The following is a 13,326-nucleotide window of genomic DNA, read 5'->3' as shown; positions in this document are numbered from 1 at the left end:
GTGTGTGTTATGTTACACCAACTCCTCCAAGCTATTAAAATTTAGAACCTATTCTATAAGTTTCGACCATTTTTATTGCTTAAACATGCATTGCCTGGCATGTGTCAGTGACTTTTTAGTGTACATAATAGCTTTTAGTATTAATGTTCTTGGAGAAGAGAATCTCATTGAAAGTGTTTTAAGTGACAATTAGGGATCTAAATTATGCTAAATTTCAACTGCATGTGATACTGATGGGAAGAAAAAACTCAAGTAACAGTTGTGTGGTCAAGTTTATACATGTACAGGCCTTGATGGTCACAGTATTATATTTTAAACCTAGTATTTGTATGTTTCCTAAGATAAGCAGCTGTGTGCTTTTTAATTTTAATGGATTTCGGTAAGGGAAGGCATCACACTCTATTTTTGAAATCTGTTCATACTAGGGGAAGATGTAGTAATACATTTTAAACTCGTGAGGTTTTAGGTATTCCTTTCAAATTTAGCATGGCAAACTTCTGTTAATATTTTAAGTATATAAATTAGAAAATGGATTTTAAATTCCCAAATAGGGAAGTTAAACATATTTCTCTGGCTGTTTATATGTATTTTTTTTCCAGTATTCCTACGCACATTTTCTGTTTTTATACAGGTTATGTAGAACCAATGCAGACACTCAATGATGTATTAGCTCAGCTAGATGCTGTTGTCAGCTTTGCACATGTGTCAAATGGAGCACCTGTTCCATATGTACGACCGGTCATTCTGGAGAAAGGACAAGGAAGAATTACGTTGAAAGCATCCAGACATGCTTGTGTTGAAGTTCAAGATGAAGTTGCATTTATTCCTAATGATGTTCACTTTGAAAAAGATAAACAGATGTTCCACATCATTACTGGTAAAACAAAAAAAAACACAAAACATCTAATTTATGGGCTTTTGGCGGGGGGGGGGGGTGGGTAATGTTTCCTTTTTTTTTTATTTTGGAGTGGAAATATTTAAGACTGATGAAGCAAATTCTAATCCTTGATGTTAGAAAAACAACATTAATCATACTGGTTAGTAATATATTCACATTTGGGTTAGAGGGAAGATTTGGAAGGAGGGGGAGGCCCGTATGAGAGAATGTCATCTTTATATAAAACTTCTGTTCCAAGGGGTTTATTAGTGTATTTAAAAATGAATTTTCAGGGCGCCTGGGTGGCTCAGTCGGTTAAGCTGCCGACTTCGGCTCAGGTCATGATCTCACAGTCCGTGAGTTCGAGCCCCGCGTCGGGCTCTGTGCTAACAGCTCAGAGCCTGGAGCCTGTTTCAGATTCTGTGTCTCCCCCTCTCTCTGACCCTCCCCCGTTCATGCTCTGTCTCTCTCTGTCTCAAAAATAAATAAAAACGTTAAAAAAAAAAAAAAATGAATTTTCCGGAGTGCCTAGGTGTCTCAGTCAGTTAAGCGTCTGACTCTAGATCTCAGCTCAGGTCTTGATCTCACAGTTATGAATTCAAGCCCCACGTTAGACTCCACTCTGGGCGTGAAGCCTACTTAAAAAAAAGAACATCCCTTCAACCTAAAGATTACCGTTAGCCAGAGGTCATTGAAGGTCAAGTAGAATGGACTGCTGGAATGACCTCAGCTTAAGGTAGCAGTTCTTTTAAAGACATGGGACTATATTCATGTGAAACTTGAGAAAAGTTTGCTTATAGACTAATGTTGCATGTTTCAAACTAAAGTGTTTTTAGATCTTAACCAGATTCTAGAAAACAGAAGTGGAGGGTGGGTGGGAGTCTTGGACAGATATATTGGGGGAATAGTCAGTGATAATATTCTAGTTCCCCAAACGGATTTTCAAGTTGTTAATATAATCTAACCCAAACAAAGAAATTGTACTTTTGCAGAAAATGGGGTTGTTTCTTAGGGCTTTAGTGTGGAGTTTAAGTAATTTGAAAGATTTGACCATACTGATCCATTCACTAATAGCCTTGTTTATTAATGAGTTATAGTGTTTAGTTAATTAATCATTTAGGTGTGTACTACTTTTCTGGATGACATCAAATTATCACGTAGGCGGTTCTGTGAGCTGTGAGAAAATCTATGGTTTTTCTAGGCAAATTACAGGTAAGGTATCTTTTTCATGGGTCCTCTTGATGAAGGGTGCAGTGTAGGTTTGACTGAAGAGAAAATACCATTACTTAGGCAGTTGGTGGTTCTGCTGCTTATATGCCATGTCATATGACCTAGGTGATTAGTCATAAATGTGCAGTTGAAGACTAAAATTTATTAGCAGAAATAAATTTAATGATCTTGCTTTTCGATGTAATTTATTTTATAGGCCCTAATATGGGAGGTAAATCAACATATATTCGCCAAACTGGGGTGATAGTTCTCATGGCCCAGATTGGGTGTTTTGTGCCATGTGAGTCAGCAGAAGTGTCCATTGTGGACTGCATCTTAGCCCGAGTAGGGGCTGGCGACAGTCAGTTGAAAGGAGTCTCCACATTCATGGCTGAAATGCTAGAAACTGCTTCTATTCTCAGGTGAGTAAATTTCCCAGTCCCCTCAAAATGAAAATGAATGTCCCTGTCCTATGAGAAGTGCATCTGCAGATTCATCTATAAAACATCTGAGAACCTTCATCTAGTTTAATAGTTTTCTTATGAACTTTTGTCTTAAAGGGTGATTGGTAATAGTTGGGGAAAGCTTCTTTGATTTTTAAATTTGTCTTCTTAAGATTTCTGGCAGTTGTTCACCTTATAACCTCCGCCACTACTATGCTTTTGCTTGTGCTGTTCACAATTATGTGGAATGTTTACCCATGTCCTTTCCAATCTTTAAAGGCCTTAGTGACAGACATTCTACTTCTCTGATGTCTTTCCTTGTCACATAAGCCTCAGGTCATGGATATTTCTTCAACATGCCTTTAATTTTATTAGATTTTTTATTTTAGAGGTTACTAAAATCTCTTTGTTTCACTTTTAGGTGCTTCTTTAAAGGTAGGGAAGCTGTGCCTTCTGTTTCTTAGTATCTTCTAAAGTACATCACATATAGTAGATCCCTAGTAAATTACTATTGATGATTAGAGAGGTGGTACAAATATTTGGTATAGTAATTAGTCAATAAGCTAATATTTGTAATTTAAAAATTAAAGAAATAAGCAAAAGATGCCAGTGGCAATTCACAGAAAAATAAATGACCAGTAATCACATGAAGAACTGTTACATTCTCTGATTGAGGGAAAAAAATTCCCCTCCTTACATTTAGTTAAAAATGAGAAAAGAAAGAATGCTAATGTCTGATTGGTAGGGCTGCAGCAGGCACAGGAATTTACATGACCACCAGCTGTGCGTGCATGCAGGTGTCCATATGCTGACAGCCTTTTCCCATCCTCTTGTGGTATTAATCTCTAAAATCTTGGTTGATTTGGTTGGCAAGAAATGAATGATAGCTGATTTATTTGGAAATTGATTACTGCTAGTGAGATTGGTAATTTAAAAAATACTCACTGTTTCCTTTTCCATAGTTGTTTATTTATGGCCATGCCCATTTTTTTAAGTTTCAGTGCTTTTTATTCACTGTTAAATTTTTTATATATTAAGATAATCTGTTATGTGTGTGGCGCATCTTTCCTATTACATTGCCTTAATTTTTTTTTTTTTTTTTTTGCATTACCACATATTATATAACGGGGAGTTTTCATTAATTATGTGTTTCAGGTCTGCAACCAAAGATTCTTTAATAATCATAGATGAACTGGGAAGAGGAACCTCTACTTACGATGGATTTGGATTAGCCTGGGCTATATCAGAGTACATTGCAACAAAGATTGGTGCTTTTTGCATGTTTGCAACACATTTTCATGAACTTACTGCCTTGGCCAATCAGATACCAACTGTTAATAACCTACATGTCACAGCACTAACTACCGAAGAGACCTTAACTATGCTGTATCAGGTGAAGAAAGGTGAGTGTGTACTGCTAGTGTACCGTAGATTCAGGTGTGACAGTGAGAAACTTACTACCCTTGACATCATCAGTGATTGCCTTATTCTAAGTATGAATTGTTGATATTTGTACAGAACACATTTACCTTTAAATTCATAATCTGGGTACAAGGATGTGGTACATTATTTATATTTCTGTGTCTCATAGTAGACATTCATCATAACACAGTTGCAGAAAGAATAACTCTTCAACATTATCACAGAGGGTTTTGTGCTATCTCTACCATGGCAGCATGATTTCTTATCAGATTACCTACGGTCAATGACAATAATAAGCTTTGAAGTTCCAAGGCTTTTTAACAAACTATTTATTATATTATAATTATCTAATTTTTTTTTTTTTTTTTTTTTTTAAGTTTATTTCTTCACTTTGAGAGATGGGGGCGGGAGCGGGGGGAGAGGAACAGAGAGGTAGAGAGAATCCTAAGCAGGCTCTGTGCTGTCAGCACAGAACCCTACTCGGGCCTTAATCTCACCAGCTGTGAGATCATGACCTGAACCAAGATCAAGCATTGGACGCTTAACCAACTGAGCCACCCAGGTGCCCCTAAAGAGTGTGTTACATGAACAGGTTCATTTAAAGGTAGGGTTTCCACAAATCCTGAAATTGTTAGTAGTTCTCACATACAGAATGACTTATTTGTTAGCATTTCATCCTTTCAGAAGAGTTTGTCATTTGTGGGTCTGGCAGCTAATAAGCTTACAGGGTTGATGAGATTAACATGCTTCCTAAACATTTCACCAATCATTGAAATAGTTTTTTCAGATGGCTTTCTGATTTTCCAGGAACATGTTTTCCTGCATCAGTGGGTTGCACATAAGTGAGATATATTTTTGGTTCTTTTATTCTTTGTTGCTTATGCTTCATTGGGAATCCTTTTGAGTTATTATTGATAAAAAATAAAGATACTTTTAGTTGGACCTGGAATTTAGCATGAAATTGAGGTTTCGTTTTGTTTTGTGTGATGAAGAAATGGGTTCAGAATTTTAAAAGACCAGATGATGTGAGGAGATGATAGGAATAAATCCATCCAATCCATCTCCAGCCCCAGAACATCAGAGATATGTAACTAGGCAAAAAAATTTTATAGTTGATACATAGTTGAGGCAAAAATGGAATCTCCATCTTAACTGTCTGCGAGCATCACTTGTATTAAACGTCTGGAAGGAATGTCTTCAGTCAGTTTATTTTCTGCAAATGGGGATGAAGATAAGCTACCTAATCAATAAATTTACTAGTGACTTGGGTCAAAAATTCCATTTTTTGGAATTTTTGCAGTAGTTTAGAATCAGTAGTCATGTGTTTGCAGTAGTTTAGAATCAGAATAAGACTATGTAAGAATGGTAAGTAACTTTTCTAAGACCAGTATTGTAAATATTTATATTTATCTAGCCAATTTTCTGAAGTCATTATCTCTAGAAAATGATGTAGGCAGATCTAGAGGATAGACCATTGAGTAATAAGTCTGTATATTTTGAATTAAATGCTCTTAATTAGTGACACACATTTATCTTTTTTTTTTCTTAATACTTTATTTAGTTCCTCACTTATGAAATGAGAAGACCTCAGGAAGATTGAATTGATTAATTTTTCTTCACAATCTGATATTTGTGTAGACCTTTGAGGGTTCTTATCAACCTTTTTTTCCCTGATATTTTTCCTACTACATTTGTTAAGGATAGAATATAACATTTTGTGCCAAGTCCTAGTTACTTTCCATTAAGGCCTAATTAAAATTCCTTCATCTAAGTTACTCTGGAACATTTGGCTAATGTATTTGAAATACAAAATTAAGCTTCCTAATTACAAGGTGAGATGGATAAGATCTCTTTACATTAATTGCTGTCTTTTTCTACCCTGTTCCTCATGATCCCCAAATTTCATAGGTGTCTGTGACCAAAGTTTCGGGATTCATGTTGCAGAGCTTGCAAATTTCCCTAGGCATGTAATAGAGTGTGCTAAACAAAAAGCCCTGGAACTAGAGGAGTTTCAGAATATTGGAAAATCACAAGACTATGGTGAAATGGAACCAGCAGCAAAGAGGTGCTATCTGGAAAGAGAGGTTTGTCAGATTGTTTTTCTAATTATTTAATCCTGTATTATATCTATCAGGTCACCAAGATGAGTTATTTCTTCCCTATGTGATTCTAATATTTATTTGTTGATCATTCATTGTTGGCTTTCACTTAGATTTCTTTGCATGGCAAAGACTTCATCTCTATTATTTTTCTTTCTACACTATGTACATGCCCAAAGGAGAGCATTTCAAAGTACCAGATTTAAAACCTATGACGACAGGAATATTAGTCTAGGTGTGTGTTTGTTTTAGAGAGAGAGAGTGCACATGCATGCACAAGCTGGGGAGGGGCAGAGGGAGAGGGAGAGAGATCTCAAGCAGGCTCCAGCCCAGTGCGGAGCCCAGCACAGGCTCCATCTCAGGACCCTGAGATCATAACCTGAGCTGAAATCAAGAGTTGGATGCTTAACAAGACTCAGCCACCCAGGCGCCCCCTTTAAAAGTTGGTTGTGGTGTGTGTGTGTGTGTGTGTGTGTGTGTGTGTGTGTGTGTGTGTGTGTTTGCTTGCTTGAACTTACGATCCTGACTGAGATCAAGAGTTGGAGGCTTAACTGACTGAGCCACCCCTAGTCTAGGTTTGAAGTAAGTAATTCAAAGGAGTAAAAGATGTCTGAGCACTTTTTTGATTACTTCATAAACAAATAGATCAAATCCAGTTATTTGCATGTTTACTCAGTGCTTAGTTAAGATGATAAAGAAAGGAACATAGTTCCTGCCTTCCAATTGTTTAGAATCTGGCTGGGGAGATAAGAATAATGAATATGTCATAGGGTTCCTGGCTGGCTCAGTTGGTAGAGAATGTGAGTCTTGATCTCAGGTTTGTAAGTTCAGGCCCTATGTTGGGTGTAGAGATTACTTAAAAATAAAATCTTAGGGGTGCTCAGGTGGCTCAGTCAGTTGAGCATCCGACTTTGGTTCAGATCATGATCTCGCGGTTTGCAAGTTTGAGCCCTGTGTCCAGCTCTGTGCTGACAGCTCAGAGTCTGGAGCCTGCTTCAGGTTCTGTCTCCCTCTCTCTCTGCCCCTCCCCCACTCATGCTCGCGTGCTCTCTCTCTCTCTCTCTCTCTCTCTCTCATAAACATGAAAAAAATTTTTTTTAATCTTAAAAAAAATATGTCATAGAGATTAATTAAGGGGTATATGACAAATGTTTATTCTGGAAAGCTCTTTGTGGGCAGAATGTTTCAGTTCTCATGGGAGAAGTTCATCTTAAGTTAGGCCTTATCTCTAAGTGATGGGTGAAATTTAGATACTAGCACAGGAAGGTACAAGCATGTGCCCAGTGTATTTTTTAGAAGTTAAAGGATTCTCTGCAGTAATGAAAATAAAAGAATCTTAATTCACCACTAGGTCCTGGCAGCATTTACTGTAGCTATACATTGTGAACTTCTTGTCATGTCTTTAGCTTTAACCAGTGAGTTTTTGGTGGTGTTCTTTATTGAAGGATAGATAATTGTTACAGTAGATTATTGTGTATGACTTTTAAGGTTTGAAAAGGCCTAGTTTCATCTGTTGTACCTATACTGGCAAGAGAAACGTATTCTATCTCGTTGCCAGTTTTAAGTTTGGAAGGTTGCTGTGAAATGGTCTTGGTGTCACCAGCACACCTGGTGGTGATCTGGGGTTACATAGGTTCCTTCATGTAATTCCTGGTTTCCAATTAGAACAGAAACCATGTACTTTTGATAATATTAATTACACTTTTTTGAAAAAATTTTAAGCTAAAGAAGATGCTCAGTCTAGATTTTATCTTTATTTGAAAAAGTGCACTTGTTATTTAATAGAGAAGTATTTTTTCGTTTCTTACCATTTGAATATCTACTTTTCAACCCTTAAGGTACTTATCACCAACTAGCTCCCTGTATGAAAAACAGGCTTTTTAGTTCTGCCTCATATGTGATGATAAACATTTACATAGTACTTACCTTTGCCAGGCATTGTTCTAGGCACTTCTAAGCACGCATATTCACTCTCCATTTCTCCTAACAGCCCTGTGGAGGTTGGTAATATTATCATCCCATTTTATGGATGAAGAATGTGGGTTAAGGGATTTGCCCACAAATGACATGGCAAGTAACAGCCATGTTTTTTAGAATGGCAATAAATGGCCAGTAAAATAATACTGATTTTAAAATTCTGTATGTGTATGAGTACTGAATTTTCAGTGACTATTTATGCCTTACAGTATTTATAAACCTTGAGTTCTTTTTCTCCCAGAAGACTGTTTATGCATCGATTATAAAAGGTGAGGGATTTGGAAACTATTAAAATATTCAGCCCCTTTCATTAGCAGCTGAAAAGATATTTATAAATGTCTTTTAATAACTTGCTATTAAGAAATATGGTCAACTAAGGCCTTTGTGTATATTCTAGATAGTGCACACTTGTAGTTTAAAGAATATTCTTTGAATATTGGGTGGTGTGTTTAGATTGAAATTTAAAGAAACAATTCATTACAGTTCAATGTGACTTTTTAAAAAGACATTTTAAAGACTAATGGATCATTCATATGTCTTTCAGCAAGGTGAAAAAATTATTCAAGAATTTTTATCCAAGGTGAAGCAAGTGCCTTTTACTGAAATGTCGGAAGAAAACATCACAAAAAAGTTAAAACAGCTGAAAGCTGAGGTAATAGCAAAGAATAATAGTTTTGTAAATGAAATCATTTCACGAATCAAAGTTACTACATGAGGAAATCCCATCAAAGGAACGAAGATAATATTGATAAGCTATGGTCTGTAATACTTTTGTATTGTTTTTATATTAACCCTTTTTTTCATAGTGTTGGCAATTTGATGCCCATGGGATATCACCTTAATAAAATATTTAGTAATACTTTGAGTACATTTACAAAGATCTTTATTTTGAAGAATGAGAGCTGTAACTGAGGAATACATAAATGGACATGGGCAATAGTAGTCAGTGTGTGGAATTTTATAAATAAAATCATGTAGTTTGTGAAATTTGATATGTGTTACATTTCTTTGTAATAAGACTTTCTATTTAAACATTGATTTATGTTTTTGAGAGAGAGAGTGAGAGTTTGGGGGGGGTCAGAGAGAGAGAGACCCAAGTAGGCTCCACACTGTCAGCGCAGAGCCCCACACAGGGCTTGAACTCACAAACTGTGAGATCATGACCTGAGCCAAGATCAAGAGTCTGATGTTTAACCAACTGAGTCACACAGGCGCCCCTGTAATAGGACTTCTATATGTGTTTATTCCCAAATGGTATGGAAGAAACAAGTAGCACCCAAAGACTTTGTACAAGTAAAGGATCTTCAAACTAGAATGAACCATGGAAATTATTTCCCTTGATTCCCCAGAGTGTCTGTTTGTTGGCAGGAGCTAGGGTAGCTGGATACACATTAGCCACGGAATTTGTTACAAATTCCTTATTTCCTTATTTTACAGGAAAGAGATGGAGTGTTAAGAGTTAGTGGCTAGCTTGCTGAATATGGGTGGGAGGATGGGAGGACCATCTTTTCAATAAATAGTGATTGGATGATGGGGTATCCATATAAAGAACAAAGTGAAACTGGAGCCCTACTCCATATATGAAAATAAACTCCAGTGAATTTTTTTATCTAAATGTACAAGCAAAACTGCAAAGCTTTTGGTGTTTAGTTTTGTTGTTCTACAGAAAATAATATAGGGAAGTATATTTTCATGATCTTGGCTTTGGGAAAGATTTCTTAAGTCACAACACCACCCACTCAGCTGTATTGAAACTAAGCACTTTTTTTCATTAAAAGTCATCACAAAGTGAAAAGACTTAGATCCATGATGGGAGAATATGTTGGTACTACATAAGATATCAAAAGATTTATTACCGGAATATATAAAGCACTACTATATGGTTACTAAGAACATGAGCACTTAAGAGTCTTATTACAGAGTCGGTCGTGCAGGAGCCATCGCTCAGGGGCAGGTCCGGCCTTGGGGCTGGCAGGCTGAGTGGAAGAAAGATGGCAGCAGCAGTGGTGGCTGGTGGGGCCCCTGGGCTGCCGGGTCCAGTGGCACAAGGATTGAAGGAGGCATTGGTGGCTACGCTCCCCTGGATCCTATCCCCAGTGCAGGAGGTGCAGTTTAAGTTGCTCGAGGTGGTGACAGGGATAGCATAAGCACGGTCACCTGCAAAGGTTGCTCCTCAAGGATTCAGACACATCATGTGTCAGGCACTGAGCTGAGTGGAAGGCGGCCACACTTGGAAAAAAGCTGGTGGTGGAGTTTTCTTTTTTTCCTTTTAGCTGTGGTTTTTGTGGTTCTTACCAACCCCCATGAGGTAAGGGGGGCTTCTTCAGAGCTCTACTCAGAACTACCTCCTTTCCCAACCAAATTCTATTCGCAGTTCTCCCTAGTAGTAGTTTCCATGACTATCAAAGCACTGCCAAGTCTCCTGTCTCTCTAGACACTACCACTAAGATGGTAGTGTATGTTTCTTAACTCATCCTTTGCCCTCCGTGCTCTCCTGTGGATCTTTCCTGCTAAGCCAGGTTTTAGATGGATAATGTTTTTGCACAGTGGGATGAAAGAGAAAGGGGAACAAGGATGATGAGAGAGAGGAGCAAAAGACTAAAACACCAGAGAATGAGTTAGGGAAGGAGGGCAAAAGCTTTTTTAGAAAGGAAGTCCGAGGATACCATTTTGGACTGGATAAAGGTATACTCAAGAACCTACAGTCAGGGTGAAAACCCAGATTGACAGAATGGGTCTGTCTTACTTCACCTAAAAACGTCTCAATACATCTCAATAACAAAAAGATAATCCAGTTAAAAGCCAAAGGATCTGAAGAGATATTTTTTCCAACTAAGTTATGCACATGGCCAATAAGCACATGAAAAGATGCAGGGTATCATCAGAAAAATGCAAATCAAAGCCACAGTGAGCTACCACTTCCCACCCATTAGGATAGCTAAAATCAAAAGTCGTATAGCACACTTTGATGAGGGAGTGGAATTCTCACACACTGAGAAAATGTAAATGGTGCGGTCCCTTTGGAAAACAGTCTGGCATTTTCTCAGAGTCACTGTATGACTCAGCATTTTAACATCCCTAGGTATATATCCAATAGAAATAAACATGTCCACACAAAAACTTGTACACAAAGTTTATTAGCAGGGATTGTTCATAATAGCCAAAAAATAGAAGCACCCCAATTAGCCAAGGCCAATGGATGAATTAATAAACATCAAAAATGTGGGATATCTATACAGTGGAATATTATTTGGCCATAAAAGGAATGAAAGTGATACATGTTACAACTTGGATGAGCCTTGGATGGACAGGAGTTGAATGAAGCCAGGCACAAGAGTTTATGTATTACATCATTCCATTCATACGAGTGTCGAATACCACGGAAAGAGGGGTTTAGCAGTTACACAGGGCTGGTGCACAGAAAATGGGTAGCTAGGGAGGTGATATGATAGCTAAAGGGTATAGTTTCCTTTTGAGGTGAAAATGGTCTACAATTGGTGGTGGTTGCACATATCTGACTATACCAAAAGCCATTGAATCGTATACATCAAATGGGTGCATTGTATGCTTTGTGAATTTTACCTCCATAAAACTTGGTTTAAAAAAAATCCAGACACTTTACCCAAGAGAAATATAAATGGTCCATACATGAAAGGTTCTTCATTCATCATGTAGAAAAATGAAAACTGCTGTATTCCCCCTTCCTCTCTACCAGATTGACAGTCATTCAAAGTGTGACAGTGCCAACTGTTGGTGAGGATGTGGGACAACGCTGCTGGTGGGAATAATTCTCTAGTACAGCTGAAAATAGGCATGTGACCCAGCAGTTCTCCTCCTAGGTGAATACTCTAGAAATGCTTGTGCATGTACTACGATGAGTATACAAGAATGTTTGTGATGGACCCTAACTGGAAACAACCCAGCTATGGAAATGAGCTCTACAGCTATACAAAATAACATGGACTGAATCTTAACAGTAAGCAAAATAATGAGAGATAAGGAATAACAGTTTTTCCCCATTCATATGAAGGTGAAAAATAGGTAAAATACCGTCTATTCGTAGAGGCTGAGAACATTGAATATGTAAGTCGGGAGAGTAGTTGTCTCTGGAGACCCAGGTGCCGATGGGAAGACGGCTCCTATAGGGCTTCCAGAGTGCTATGCCGTTCTGTCACCTGGTTGGTGGTGGTTATACAGGTGCTTGCTTTATAATTCTTGTTAAACTGCCATTATGTTTGGTGTGAGAACAAATGAAAATTTAAGGCCAGCGGGCCCTTTAAAATGCTCATTTTAATTTACCATGCTCTTTTTCATCATCGATAGTTCAGAATGAGTTCTATCAGTTTCTTCTTTTTTTTTTTTTTCTGGATCCCAGAAGCTTAGAAAGAAGGTGAACTTACAGAGGAAAAATTTAAACGTGGAAATTTTTATTGGTGACAAAAGCATTTAGTCATTTCCAAGTGGAAGACTTTTATATAATTCAAAAGCAATTTTAAAATTCCAGTGCAATATTTCACCCCCTAGTTAGCCCTGAAAGTGTTGTTAGGTTGCTACACAGAAACATGCATAAAATGGAAATCAGCCCATGGTTTTAGTTGTTAGCCCTACAAGAAATGGAGGGAGGGGGTGTTGATGCTACGAAAATGGAGTCAATTGAACTCCGATAAATCAGGCTGCTTTCATTTCTGTAAAAGAGATTTAGTGTTTAGTTGTAAGATGTTTTTGAAAATGAAAAACACATAATAGAGCCCTTTAAGATATTTCAGACTTAAGCAGAGCTTATTACATGAATATGCTAATGAAGCAACCAGGCCTTCAATTAGAGTCCCCTTCCTTTTGGAATGGTGGATGTAAAGCAAAAGAGAGTTGCACTTAAAATTTTTAATTGTAATGTGGTTTGGTTTTTCCTCCCTCAGACATGAACTTGGATAATACCAGAGTAAAGCCAAATATATATTTTCCAAGATTTAGAACTCAGCCATACTGTTACCAAATGAAATCTGTTGGCCACATAACCACGTTTCTGAGAAAATCCATGATTTTTGCATTTTTTAAAAGTTAGCACTAAGAATCCATCCAAGATGCAATTGTTTTTGTAATTAATTTGATTTCTTTCCCTAAAATACTGTTTTGAGGATAAAAATTGTAACAGAACAGAAGAAAGATGTTTTAGGATAGATATATTTAAAGAATAACTTTTTCCCCTTAAAATCTCAATGTTCCACATACTAAGCACATCCTGTTAGACTCCTTAAGTATTAAATGCATCTTCTATCCTTGGTCTTTCTGCATTTAGCTT

The 13,326-nt window shown here is 37.3% G+C and overlaps 1 protein-coding gene across 1 annotated transcript in view; it reads left to right on the top strand.

Moving 5' to 3' along the window:
• Positions 1-9,019, top strand: part of MSH2 (mutS homolog 2) — an 81,101-nt gene extending 72,082 nt beyond the window's left edge. Inside the window, exons 12-16 of the mRNA XM_078444435.2 lie at positions 632-877; positions 2,304-2,508; positions 3,685-3,932; positions 5,860-6,035; positions 8,572-9,019. Coding sequence (XP_078300561.2) covers positions 632-877; positions 2,304-2,508; positions 3,685-3,932; positions 5,860-6,035; positions 8,572-8,742 — 1,046 coding nt within the window. The 3' untranslated portion in view covers positions 8,743-9,019. The remainder of the gene's footprint in view (positions 1-631; positions 878-2,303; positions 2,509-3,684; positions 3,933-5,859; positions 6,036-8,571) is intronic.
• Positions 9,020-13,326: the final 4,307 nt, after the last annotated feature.

This window comes from Panthera onca, chromosome A3, assembly GCF_046562875.1.
Source record: "Panthera onca isolate mPanOnc1 chromosome A3, mPanOnc1 haplotype 2, whole genome shotgun sequence".
Classification (NCBI taxonomy): domain Eukaryota; kingdom Metazoa; phylum Chordata; class Mammalia; order Carnivora; family Felidae; genus Panthera; species Panthera onca.
Note: the sequence above shows the minus strand (reverse complement) of the source record. Positions and strands in the feature narration are given on the sequence as shown.